Raw genomic sequence first — 12,332 nt, 5'->3', positions numbered from 1 at the left:
CCTGTGGAGTAAGGGATGTCTGTGAAGACTAGGATGAGAAAGGTACGAGGGCTGCTTGAGGGCCTTGAGGGGGTCGTCCGTTTGGGAAAGGAGGTGGAGGAGTCCAAGTTTCACGCCCTTAACCTAAACTGGGGCGTCCGTGGGTGGGGGTTGGGGAGGGCCGGGGGAAGCTAGTGGTGACAAAGGCCAAGGGCCGGCGGAGGGCGGAGACGGGGCGGAGCGCGGCCCGAGCGGGGAGGCGGGCGCCGCCCTCCGTGCTCCCCGACCGGCGCTCGCGAGGCGGCGCCGGCTCCCGCGCCATGGGGCGGCTGGTGGCTCTGAGCTTGCTGGGGATAGCGCTGGCGCTGCTGGGCGAGAGGCTCCTGGCGCTCAGGTAGGTGGGCCCGCTCGCACGGGGCCGTCGGCGCGCGGCCTGGCTGGGGGCCGCCCTCCCCGAGCGGCCCCCGCCCGCGGGGCCCCAGGCCCGGGTGGCCGCGGGCGGCGGGCGAGGGCGCAGGCCGTGCAGGGCTTCTCGAGCTGCGGGGTGAGAACTCCTGATTGTTCTCAGTTCCGCAGCTTGGTGAACACCTCCGCCCCCGCCCCCCAGCCGCTAGCAAAACCCAGCACAGTTTGGGCTGAATCTGGAGACTTTCTGGGAAGTTGAGAAGCCTTTGCTGCTTACCGAGGTTTGACCGGCGAGGGCTTTGTAGTTACACAGGCAAACCCAGCGCTTTGACTTGAAACCAAAACTATTACTTATGCATCGAACCTTTAATTATAAAGATTTATTTCAGGTCTTTGGTGCTGCTTCTCTTTGGTGCCCAAACCAGCCGCCGTCTTTTAATAAAGTTGCTCACCATTCCTTCCCTGCATAGTTTGAGAAACTTTTCAGCTTTCTAATCTTGGCGCTGTAGATCGAAGATACTTGAAACACTCAGCTACTGTTCTTACATCACTTCCTTATTTATCTTCACTCAGGAACCCTGCAGCCAGAATGTCCAACAGCCCAAGCCTGGTCCATCTCCCAGTATTAATTATAATGAAAACCTCGGATGGGTCGACATCATAGTTTCTAAATTACCAACTCAAATTTTAGAAGTCTCATGCGAAAGGATTCCAGAAATACGGAGCACCTACTATGTATGGTGTGCCATCCTAGGCTCCTGTAATGGAGTGAGGCACAGTCAGTCCTTACCTTTAAGAGGTTCATGCTATTACAGGGCAGGAGAGAAATAAAGCAAATCTATCCATTAGGACGTCCAGACCAGGTACGAACAAACCCCTACAGGCTTAAGGGGGAAAGATTACAGCCCCCCAAGTTGAAGTTCAGGAGGAAGAGACTATTTGACCCTGGCCTTGAAAGATGAGTGAAACACATATGGGGCCATCCTAGATGAAAAGTGCAGTGGGAACAGAGGGGAGAAGGTAGGGAAGTTTGGGGACTAGCAGTAGACCAACTTGGGGGAGCATAAAGTTAGGGGATGTGAATAATAGGGGTTGGGGGAAGGATAGGTTTTGAGATGGTTAACTAGAAGTTCAAAAATTGGGGCCTGCTTTGATAGGCAAAGGAGAACTATTGATGTTTGGGGGGTGTGTGTGTGTGTGTGTGTGTGTGTGTGTGTGTGTTTAAACAGAAATCTGTTTAAACCATATAAAACAATCAGTTGCTGTGCTATAAAGCATAATTAACTGTGCTGCTGTAGAGATGAAGCTGGAAGGATGGAATGGAGGAGAGCGATAGTTCTGGATCCTGGCTGGACATTAGAATCTCCTGGCGGGCTGACGTCTGGGCTGCACTCCCAGAGACTCTGATTCATCTGGTCTGCGTGGGGTCCAGGCACGAGTGGTTTTGATTTTTAAAAATTCTCCTTATAATTCTAATAATGCAGTTACAATTGAGTAGTAGAACAGAGAGTGGGTAGACATGGGGAAACTAGTTAAGGTATTACAGTAGTTTGGAGAGAATAACAGGACAGGGGCCCAAACTCGAGCCTCACTGATAAGGGTGGGGAGACTAAAGTGGACAGAAACCAGGGTTTCTGTCTCTACTGTCCTGTAGCTGGAGCTTCATCTGCTGATAAAGGGATGCAAGCAGGAGGAACAGTGTATGGTGGAGGGAGGAAATGGACACGTGGACCTTAATTTTTATGTTATGTAAATACCCAGCCTGCTCTGCAGAACATTCTTGAGTTGGATAATTTTGTATGATCTGTCCAGCTCTCAGTTTCAAAGGCAATACCACTAAATTCACAAGCTCATTAAATTGTCCTAAAGTTCAAACCACTAGGCTTTCCACAAATAATGGTTTTTTCTTCTTACTAATCTTAAAGTTTTAAATTTAAGTCCCTTTAAATGATGTTACAGTTGCAAACCTAAGAAAAAGTAAATAAAGCTTATGTACATAGAATGCACCTTATAGGTAATTCACAATTTAATGCATCTTTCTAAAGATTTGACTGCAATAAGTTTTACTGAGCAGGGATTTTCTAGGTTGGTAACTTCATTGGATAGTTGAACTCCCAAATCAGGTGATGTAAGAATGTTAATAAGTGATAGGTGGCTAGATTTAGCAAGTAAAAATGCAGGATGCCCAGTTAAATTTGAATTTCAGGTAACCAGCGAATCATTTTGTAGTATAAGCATATCCCATTGCAATATTGGGGCATAATTATACTAAAATATCATTCTTCCTTTGGAATTCAAATTTGGGCATCTTGTATTTTATCTGGTGACCTTGTGCTTGTGGAATATCAAGCGCCTGTTGTTTACAGAGTTCCAGGTGGAGTGCTCAAATGCATAGCATCTCTCCTTTCAGACCCTTAGAGTCTGTTTTGAAAAGCAGCATGTTCCTACCTCTCCATAAGGAAAGGCTCTTCAAAACCCAGGCTTGTTTTTGGTTTTTTGTTTGTTTTTTGCTCTCTGGTGCCTGCTCTTTCATTATCCTATTTTTAGAGATGGCACTTAGGCATTCAAGTTATTTCTCTCCCCCAGGGTGCCCACTTAAATTTCAACTTGAATTTCAGATAAATAATGAATACTTTTTTTTAGTATAAGTATGTCCCAGATAGATAAGTGGAATCAAAGCTGTCTCTTTCCTTCTGAACTGTAACTGGCTAAAGTTCCCAGGGGAGGATGGCATATTATACCCAACTTTTCTACTCCTCCCTAGTTGAGCAAAAGAGGGGGAAATGGAAATACACAGATATCCCCAGGCCAATGTTGTACTGTTGCAAAGTACACACCCTTGGATGAGTCATGAGACTTGAGTACATCAGAGGCCTGTGCATGAGCAGGAATCCCTAAAACAAGCATCTGAACATTCTGCTTGTTGCCTGACTGATTTTATGACAGCTATACCAAAAAGCTATCCAGTCTGCTTTTGAACACTTCTGCAAGGTCAGGCTTTATTTTTAAACTACCACCCTCCTTATCATTTATTGTATGACTACTGTGTTCTGGTCACTGGGTCAAAAGTGTCAAAAGTTCTTTATATTAAGCCAAAATGTACATTTTTAAAAAGATTTTATTTATTTCAAGAGGTGGGGGAGGAGGGCCAGAGGCAGAGGGAGAGAGAGAATCTCAAGAGTCTCCCTGCTGAGTGTGGAGCCCGATGCGGGGCTTGATCCCACGACCCTGAGACCATGATCTGAGCCAAAATCAAGAGTCGGATGCTTAACCCACTGAGCCACCCAGGGGCCCCTACACCAAAATATACATTTACTGACATTTGGAAAGAAAGCCCTTTACATTTATGCCTTCATTCAGTCTTCATATATGTCTTCCTTTCTATATTAAACATGTTAAAACTGAGGCTGGAGGGAGTCAGCTAATTAGTTCAACAGGTAATTAGTGCTGAACCTGTACTCCATGCCAGGGCTTCTGATTCCAAATACAGTTTGCCCCAGCTCCCCCACTGCCTCCTAGCTCTTCTGCCTTTGGAGCAAATTACTCCCAGCCTAAGATGCCTAATCACAAATTCTTAGTTACTAAGTACTACAAGCATTACAGGGGCCCTGAGAGGTAAATTCCAAGGGGTGTTACAAGTCTGTACTTAAAAGATAAAGCCTCTGTTTGTCTGTATTTAAGCCTGTACTTAAATGGTAAAGCCCCTTCAGTAGTTGGTAAATTCAAAGGTGGTGAAACGTGGAACAAAGTACTGCCAGGTAGTAACACTGTGTTCCTAGTTGTTGAAGATAAGGCAACATAATAACTAATTGCCCCATCTCATCCCACTCTGGATGGGTAATGCTGTCTCCTGAGTGAAAGAAACAGAAATTGAGGGGCACCTGGGTGGCTCAGTCGGTTAAGTGTCTGCCCCTGGCTCAGGTCATGATCCCGGGGTTCTGGGATTGAGCCCCACATCGGGCTCCCTGCTTGGCAGGGAGTCTGCTTCTCCCTCTTCCTGTGGCCCCCTGCTACTGCTCTCACTCTCTCAAATAAATAAATAAAAAACCTAAAAAAAAAAACCAAAAAAAACAAAACTTAAAAAAAAGGAAATAAAAATAGATTTCACGGTAATGATTGTTGGTTAAAATAAAACACATAGGATTCCAAAACAAAATTAAATACTATGTAACTTAATACTAATTTAAAAACTTAAATACTATTACCAGCCTATTTTTAAAATCTAATGTATGATATAATAATCATGCTCTGTGGCCAGATAGCCTGAATTCATTTCTTAGCCCCACTATTTACGTGGGTTCTTGGCTTTTTATTTCACCTTTCTATGCCTCAATGTCCTAATCTGTAGGATGGGGATATTAATACTACCCACTACATAGTGGGGCTATAAAAAATACCGGAGTTCATTCTTGTAAAGTGCTAAACAACACCAAATACATGATAAGTGCTCAATGAAAGTTACTTGTAATGACAATGTTCAGGCAGGGGTTCTTAGACTTTTGTACCATAGATCCATTTGGCAATCTGGTAAAGCCTTGAATCCTCAGCATTATGCTTTTATTTAATTTTTTTTTTTTTGTGGTGCCCCTCCTTTTTTTTTTTGGTTTTTATTTTAATTCCATTTATTTAACATACAGTGTTATATTAATTTCAGGTATACAATATAGTAATTCAACAATTCCGTACATCACCCTGTGTTCATCACAAGTGCCCTCCTTAATCCCCATCACCTAATTCACCCATCCCCCCAGCCACCTCTCCCCTGGTAACCATCAGTTTGTTCTCTATAGTTAACAGTCTGTTTCTTCGTTTCTCTCTCTCTCTCTTTTTTTTTTCCCTTTGCTCATTTGGTTTTTTTCTTAAATTCCACATATAAGTGAAATCATATTTGTCTTTCTCTGACTTATTTCACTTAGCATAATACTCTGCCCCATCCATGTCATTGTAAATGGCAAGATTTCATTCTTTTTTATGGCTGAATACTGTTCCATTGTATAAATACATACCACATCTTCTTTATCCATTCATCAATTGATAGACCCTTGGTCAGCATCATGTTTTTAAATGCATAAAATAGAACACATAGGATTCCAAAACAAAATTAAATACTATGTAAGTTAATACTAATTTAAATACTTAAATACCATTACCAGCCTATTTTTAAAATCTAATGTATGATGTAATAACATGGGCTTCTTAATTAAAGCCTTAGATAGATATAAAGGTAGTTGAATATGTAGTAATAGATATTTTGAAGTAGCAGTGAGTATAAACGGTACTTTGAGATATCTGCAACTGAAATGTGATGTAACAATGTCTGTGATTTCTGTTATTGACAGAGAGACACAGGTACTGCTAGTAGAAAGTTCTGTGGTTTCTTGCCTGCACTCATCATCAAAGGAAATACTTAGTTTCAGTTAGGTTTAAATAAAGATGTATTTTTTTCCCATCCCTGTTCATGGATCCCTGAATTTTACCCATGGACTCCTTAAAGGTCACTAGACCCCAGATTAAGAACCTTAATGTACATGTTTCCAATGGTGTCATTTGGGGAAATGATTGCTGGCTCAATGGAAGGAAAACTGTATTTTCTTTGCTGTATTATACCTATGATATAGTTGTAACTCAAAGGAAAATAACCCAATTTTAATGAAAAAGAAGAGGAAAGTGAGAAAAACATAAGGAACCTAGAGCAGTAGTGGTTGCCTGGGACATTGTATATGAGGCTGGCTGTGGGTTAAAGGGAAGGAGTGCTGAGATTGATTCGCAATGTCTGCATGAGAGCAGACTGCTATCCCTGACCTAGTACATTCATAAGCATGCTAGGACATAAAGTGCTAGGCAGCAAATAGGCTATGCCAAAATTATTTGTGTCTGTACCATTTGTTTATTTATTTTTAATTTGGCATGAATGCATTTAGGCTTCTTGATCTGCTAGTCCAAAGAGGTTTGTAGAGCGTTCTCTTGTATAGTACTCCAAACTTCTTAAATCTCTTAACAGTTAGGAGTGCTTTTAGCTGCAAGTAACATACATCAAATTAATTGTAACATATACAAATAAAGGCTTATTTTTCTCACATGATAAAAACTTTGTAGGTGAGTCATTCTATAGCTTGTCCCTTGAGCCCATGATCATATCAAAAACTTAGGTTCTTATATTTTTGTCCTTCAACCCTTCACTATTGGCGTTATGTCCTCATTCTTGTCATGTTAAGAATACCGAATGGAGCACTGGGTGTTATACGCAAACAATGAATCATGGAACAGCACATCAAAAACTAATGATGTAATGCATGGTGATTAACATAACATAATAAAATAAAATAAAATAAGTAAAAATAAATAAAATAAAATAAAATAAACGTGTCATACACAAAAAGTAGTCTATCCTTGTTAAAATAAATATATAAAGTAAAAACATAGATACATCTAAAAAAAATAATAATACTGAATTGTTGTTAGAGTCCTAAGCACTGCATGTGTGGTCAAATCATGAAGAAGGGAGAAGAGGGGTGGGGGGATACCAGTTAGCTCTCTTCTTGTGTCTGCCTTTTCTATCGGGAACAAAAATATCTTTCTCCAAAGCCTGAGTCATATGATTACCCCTAAATACAAAGGAGTCTGGGAAAGCAAATGTTTGGCTTGTCTGTCTCTGCAGTGGAAAGGAGTGAGGAAGAAATGGGGTGAGGATGGCTTTAGGTTTGTCAGCTAAGAGGGCCTGCCACCCCAGAATACAGAAGTTCACCAATGGGTAGGGAACTGGTGCTTCTACCAGGTAAAAAGCCTAGCAATTTTCCACCAAAAGAATTTGAAAGTCTTCATGGGCCACAAAGGTTGGAAATAAAATCCTGTCTTTCTTTTATTATAAAAGAGAATTAAGAAAAAGTGATTTGATTAGCCAGAAGTTATGCACAGCCCTTGTGTAACTTCAGTTTTAATAGTAGGCAGTCTGCATATTTAGAGATGATACTGTACAACTAAACTAGTTAATAAAGATTCCCCTCTTGGCAATGTGTAGTTATCAGTCATTTACACAGACCTGAGTTGACTCTAAAAAATAACCCATATTAAACTATTCAAACACAACTGAATTTTATTTTATCCATATAATTTATCTTTGAAAAAGGTAGATGACAATCCTCATTACCCCTATTTTTGTACAGTTAAATGAGTATAATAGGAGGTTGTATAAAATTGACACCCAAACCAATCCATGATAGAGAAACTTGATGAAACTGCAGCTGGGACCTACTGACATATCTCCATCTGCTTCTGGAATCATGCAGTGTCCACTGAACTTGGGACGCCATCTAGCCTCATCCTTATTTTATGCATAAAGAAGACTGAGGCCCATAGAGATTCACCTGCTCGTGGCCAGGCAGGCTTGCTGCTAAGGAACACAGATCTCTTCAGCCTTTTGGAGAAAAATACTGGAGTGGGTTAGAGCACCACCTCTGGAAGGTTCTTCCCAGCAGGTGCCAAACCTCAGCAAAGTTCCCTCACCTCTGAGTCACTTCCCTCATCCCTAAAGTAGGGACAATGGTACTTACTTCTTAGGGTTGTTTTAACAATTAAATGACGTCATTCAGGTAAATCATATAGAACAGTGGTGGACTCAATAAGTTTTAGCTGTTTTTATTACTGATTTCCTTTTGCCACCCATGGTCAGCAGCAGCAGCATCCCCATCATCACTAGTATTACTGCTACCCATTAGGCTAAATATACATGTTTTCCCCCTTTAAATCACTCCTGGGACTTGTAAATGGGAGATTTATTGTCTTTTTATAAAATGCTTTACTTTAAAATTTTATTTTATTTTTAATTTTTATTACATCTATATATTTAATATATTTATTTGATTCACTTTAATTTTGTTTTATTGCCTTATTGCTATATTGTTTCAAAAAAATTTTGACACTATTTGAGTTATATGATTCGAAATAACATACTGATTTTTTTTTAAAGATTTTTATTTATTTATTTGAAATTGAGAGAGAGAGAGAGAGAGAGAGCACAAGCAGGGCTGAGGAGCAGAGAGAGAAGGAGAAGCAGACTCCCCACTGAGCAGGGAGCCCGACGTGGAGCTCGATCCCAGGACCCCGGGATCATGACCTGAGCCGAAGGCAGTCGCCCAACCAACTGAGCCACCCAGGTGCCCCTCGAAATAACATACTAACATTTTAATTAGGAACTTTATATATGATATGAGTTGCCAGATTATATAGTTGCTACCACCTGTTGGTGGTTCTGGGTTAGGTAGGCCTCGGCCTTCTTCCACATTGCTGAGACTGGTAACCGTCCCCAAATTTGGTGTCTAGCAGTCAGATGCTGTCAAGGATATGAATAGGAGAGGGACAAGCAGCAAATGGTCATTTTTCTCTCTTAAATGTGGGGTACATTTGAAAAAATGTAAACTACTCTGCAAGCACTATTATGACTTAACAACTGTAGAGAACAGAAAGAGAAGGTGAGAGACAGCAAGAGAAGAGAAGGGAAAGCCTACAGCATGTGGCTTCCAAAGAAGAGCTCCCAGATGTGTTTGGCCAAACTGCTCTGTGGCCCTCTCTCAGGACAGGCCGGTGGGGAAGGTATTTCATTACAGTTCACCGTTTCCTCATTATTTCTGCGCCTTTACTTTTTGTGAAACAACAGCAACAAGTTCTTTTGTTACAGTAGTTGGCGTTCTCCGAAGTTCTCACCCAGTAAATATTGCGATGGGGATGGGACCTCTTCCACATGATTCTTTTTTTTTTTTTTTAAGATTTTATTTATTTATTTGACAGAGAGAGACACAGCGAGAGAGGGAACACAAGCAGGGGGAGTAGGAGAGGGAGAAGCAGGCTTCCCGCCGAGCAGGGAGCCCGATGCGGGGCCCGATCCCAGGACCCTGGGATCATGACCTGAGCTGAAGGCAGACGCTTAACCATCTGAGCCACCCAGGTGCCCCCTCCACATGTTTCTTAACAGCTTCTGTGCGCCTGGCTCCGAAAAACACCTCTTCTCTTGGCCTCACGTCAGGCCCCGTGTCATTTTGCAGAGGGTCTGAGCGTTTTTCAGCTCTTCTGGTTCTACATCTGGAGCTCTTCCGACCACACCAGAGCTGTGAGAAATGTGACCTGGTGCTGTGTTCGTCTTTGTTTGGGAACTTGCATTACAAGTTTTATTTGTTGAGTTATTGGCTTTCTTTTATGACCCACATTCACATATAGAACTTTGTGATACGCATTTTTATTTTAACTTCATTTCTGGTGCTATTTTATGTTCCTGCCCTTGTTTTTCTATCTTTTATCTGCTTTAGATTTATGCTGTGTTTTATGTATTGCTATAAGCCTCTTTAAACCGTGTCTGCAACAAAGCAGGGAATACATAAACATAGATTTTTTTTTTTTTTTAAACAGAAATCGACTTAAAGCCTCCAGAGAAGTAGAATCTGTAGACCTTCCAAACTGCCACCTCATTAAAGGAATCGGTAAGTATGAGAAAATGCTTGTTATACACCTTACATTGTTTGGCCATCAACACGAAAAAACTCATTAACAGTATTTTGGCACTCCACTAGTGTTGATCAGAGGAAAAATCACATTAAATCAACAAAAACCTCTTCAGTCAATCTTTTTTTTGATCACATGCAGCTGTATTTCTTCTCTCTCTCACTCTCCCTGCAATTTGTTAATTATTTGTGTAGTCCTATGTTTATTGTTTGATTTCTTGCCTGCTTAGTGACTTTTCTGAACTAGTTTTGTAAAGTCTGTATTCTTCGCTGTGTGTGGCCCCTGAGACCTGTGCTCTGTCAGCCTAGTTGTCGGCTAGTGAAGGTGTCAGAAGGAAGAGAAGTCACAAAATGGAAAAAAAAAATCTCTCAAGAAAATCTCCATCCCTCACAGAAATAACTCCAGGGAGAAAGTTTTTCTTCTCTTTCCTGATATTTCCAGCTCAAATGCAAACAAATATATGCATACATATTTATTTTTCACAAATGGCATCTTAGTATAAGATTATATTCTACAAGTGCTTTATTCCAAGTGCAATGTGAACAGCTTCCCACATCAACACATGTAGATCTACCTCATTCTTTTTCATGTTTGCAGGGACCATGGTGGATTTAATCATTTCCCTCTTAATGCACATTTGGATGGTTGTAGTTTTTTTTTTTTGCAACTACAAACAAATCAGTGGACATCATTGTACATAGAGCTCTTGTATATCGGTAGGATAAATTCTTAACAGAGAGATTGTTGTTCACCTAGCATGTGTGTTTAAAGTTTTGATAGTCAGGGTGCCTGGGTGGCTCAGTCGGTTAATTGTCTGACTCTTGGTTTCAGCTCAGGTCGTGATCTCAGGCTCGTGGGATCGAGCCCTGCATCGGGCTCCACTCTGAGTGTGGAGCCTTCTTGCAATTCTCTCCCTCTCCCTCTGCCCCTCCCCGCCCCCTCACACATGCGTGTGCACACTGACACTCTTTCTCCCTCTCACTCTCTAAAAAAATAACTAAATATTAAAAAAATGTTTAAAGTTTTGATAGTCATTGCTAAATTGCCCTGGAGTCGGCAATGCTAATAAACTCAGTACCTCCTATTTATAAACACATTCACTACAGACAGGGCTCAAAATGCTCTTTGAGTAAAAACAAAGTAGTGATCCTTTGCTGGATCACACACAAAAAGGCTTCGTTTTCATGAAACCTATCAGTTTTCAGAGCAGCCTTCTCTACTTCAGAGTTTCTTTCCGGTTCTGTTATTTGCCTCTCCTTCACACATCTGTTTTTTATGTGCCCTGTCTCCTAGTTTCCATTGCCACTTTGGTACTTTTTCCCAGTCCTTTCTCCCTGGGCCTAGACTCCTTGACTTCTTTCTCCTGGGGCTTCTCCTCTTTGTTACTGTTGCCCATACACTTAGCAGGAAGATACAAACTCAGGATCAAATAGCAGACTGACTAGATCTGTGCCAGATAAGGCAGACAGTTCTAGAAATAAGGTTGTCTGGAGTCCCAAGAAACTCAGCCACTGCGCCCTGCCTTTTGACTGCAGTCATGAAGAGCCCCCTCAGAACTGGCCGCTAAGCAAGAGCCAGATGGCATCTGTGAGGGATGTTGTACAAGGTTGGGAAGTTGAGTCCATGATCTCAAAGGTTACTGTTGCTACTGAGTTAATAATTGTCACATTATTAAACAGCCCTTGGCCCTGTGGTGCCCACCTCCTGTGAATTCAAGTCTCAGAGTAGACAATAGGGCACAACCAGACACATTACAGGACGAACCGCCAAGTGTATTGCTGTTACAACTCACTGGGATGGAGGGCTCCTCGGAGAAAAACAAGCCCGAAGACATTTGTATTCCGAACAGGCGTCTGTCTGTGTTTGTGACCTTTATGTTGTGATGTGTGTGAGCTGCTGTCTGGAATTGGAAAGAATGAGGAAATATGTCACCTCTGGCCCTGCTTGTGAAGTGTTTAATGCCTCTGAGGCACTTCAAAAGGCAACAGAGCGAAACGATGAGTGATTAGAAGCACATTTGGGATACATTTTTAGATCTAATTAGAATTGTGCTTTTTTTTCTTTCTTTTTTTTTTGTTTTTGCTCTGTGGTTAGCACGCACTGTATGAACATTTGTTGAATGCTATCTTCGTGATGACTAATGGCTAGTAATAGCATGTGGTTTTATGTTTGCAATAACAGTCACTTCTTCAGTGGTCTTTTGATTACAAGGAGTAAGTGTGCTGGGCATGTACATTCCCATACAGGCAAAAGCAACTTCTTATGGTAGGCAACAAGGGTAGAAGGTTCTCTTTTTTTAGTATGCACTTTGGAAACAGTGGTAGCCATGCACTTGAGGCCAACAATCCCTCTAAGAGGTAAGACCACTTTCCCCTACCTTTCCATCCCCATCAACATCCATACTCACACCACACACACACACACACACACACACACACACACACACACACACACAC

At 41.6% G+C, this 12,332-nt stretch overlaps 1 protein-coding gene across 2 annotated transcripts in view; it reads left to right on the top strand.

The window, feature by feature from the left end:
- The first annotated feature begins 224 nt into the window (after nt 1-224).
- PON2 (paraoxonase 2) overlaps nt 225-12,332 on the top strand; it is a 27,497-nt gene continuing 15,389 nt past the window's right edge. The window contains exons 1-2 of one of the 2 annotated variants that reach the window (XM_021689574.1): nt 225-373; nt 9,784-9,854. In XM_021689574.1, coding sequence (XP_021545249.1) covers nt 300-373; nt 9,784-9,854 — 145 coding nt within the window. In that variant the 5' untranslated portion in view covers nt 225-299. The remainder of the gene's footprint in view (nt 374-9,783; nt 9,855-12,332) is intronic. The other variant, XM_044919929.1, reaches the window with a different exon arrangement.

The sequence above is a fragment of the Neomonachus schauinslandi genome, chromosome 12, assembly GCF_002201575.2.
Source record: "Neomonachus schauinslandi chromosome 12, ASM220157v2, whole genome shotgun sequence".
Classification (NCBI taxonomy): domain Eukaryota; kingdom Metazoa; phylum Chordata; class Mammalia; order Carnivora; family Phocidae; genus Neomonachus; species Neomonachus schauinslandi.
The sequence above is the reverse complement of the archived record's forward strand: the minus strand, read 5'-3'. Positions and strand labels throughout refer to the sequence as shown.